Genomic DNA, 702 nt, shown 5'->3' with positions numbered 1-702 from the left:
GAATAAATGAATAGATAACAGATTAATAGACAAGTACATCTCGTGAGACGATTGCACTGTTGCCAGATACATCGAGGACCTGGGTGCGGTTTTGGGAGGACAGTGCGGGCAGGAGCTCAGTACAAGATTCGCGGAGATGGTGGCATCGCTGGAACAAGTGAGTACCGCGTTAACTTAAATCGCTGTTAAATCGCTAACTTAAATCGTTAGTTTAGTCGTTATCTTAAGTCGTTAGTTAAATCATTGTGATATTTCCACGAACATTCAGAAGCAGGCAGAAAATCACGTCTGGTTTTGCGATGTTTATGAACGACACTCCAAAATAAAAACTAATAATATGATATAATTTTATGTTTATGAACCACACTACTAAACACTACTACGGGATTCCTGTTTTTTTTTCTTGCGCACGAATTAATCCAATAACTGAAAAAAATGACACGGAAGAATGTATCATGCGTTTTAGCTGTTGGAATTACCAATTATAAAGTTGTTTGAAACGGACATATTGACGAAAATCATGTATGTCCTTGTAGCTAATGATAAGCAAAGTCCTAAGATTCATACTTAGATAAGTCACTTTACATTTGGCCCAGTAAACGCTGATTTTTAGTCCCTACTGCTTCACTGTGAGTGTAAAGCACTGTAGATGGTCAACGACACTTTTATTATGCCGAGAACAGAAGAATCAGTCTTGTGCAG

General features: G+C 38.0%; 1 protein-coding gene across 1 annotated transcript in view; it reads left to right on the top strand.

Moving 5' to 3' along the window:
- The window catches only part of LOC119591119, a 13064-nt gene that overhangs the window by 11173 nt on the left and 1189 nt on the right, over window positions 1-702 (top strand). The window contains exon 4 of the mRNA XM_037939833.1: window positions 67-157. Within this exon, the coding sequence (XP_037795761.1) occupies window positions 67-157 (91 nt within the window). The remainder of the gene's footprint in view (window positions 1-66; window positions 158-702) is intronic.

Source organism: Penaeus monodon, chromosome 28 (genome assembly GCF_015228065.2).
Source record: "Penaeus monodon isolate SGIC_2016 chromosome 28, NSTDA_Pmon_1, whole genome shotgun sequence".
NCBI classification, from domain to species: Eukaryota; Metazoa; Arthropoda; class Malacostraca; order Decapoda; family Penaeidae; genus Penaeus; species Penaeus monodon.
The sequence above is the reverse complement of the archived record's forward strand: the minus strand, read 5'-3'. Positions and strand labels throughout refer to the sequence as shown.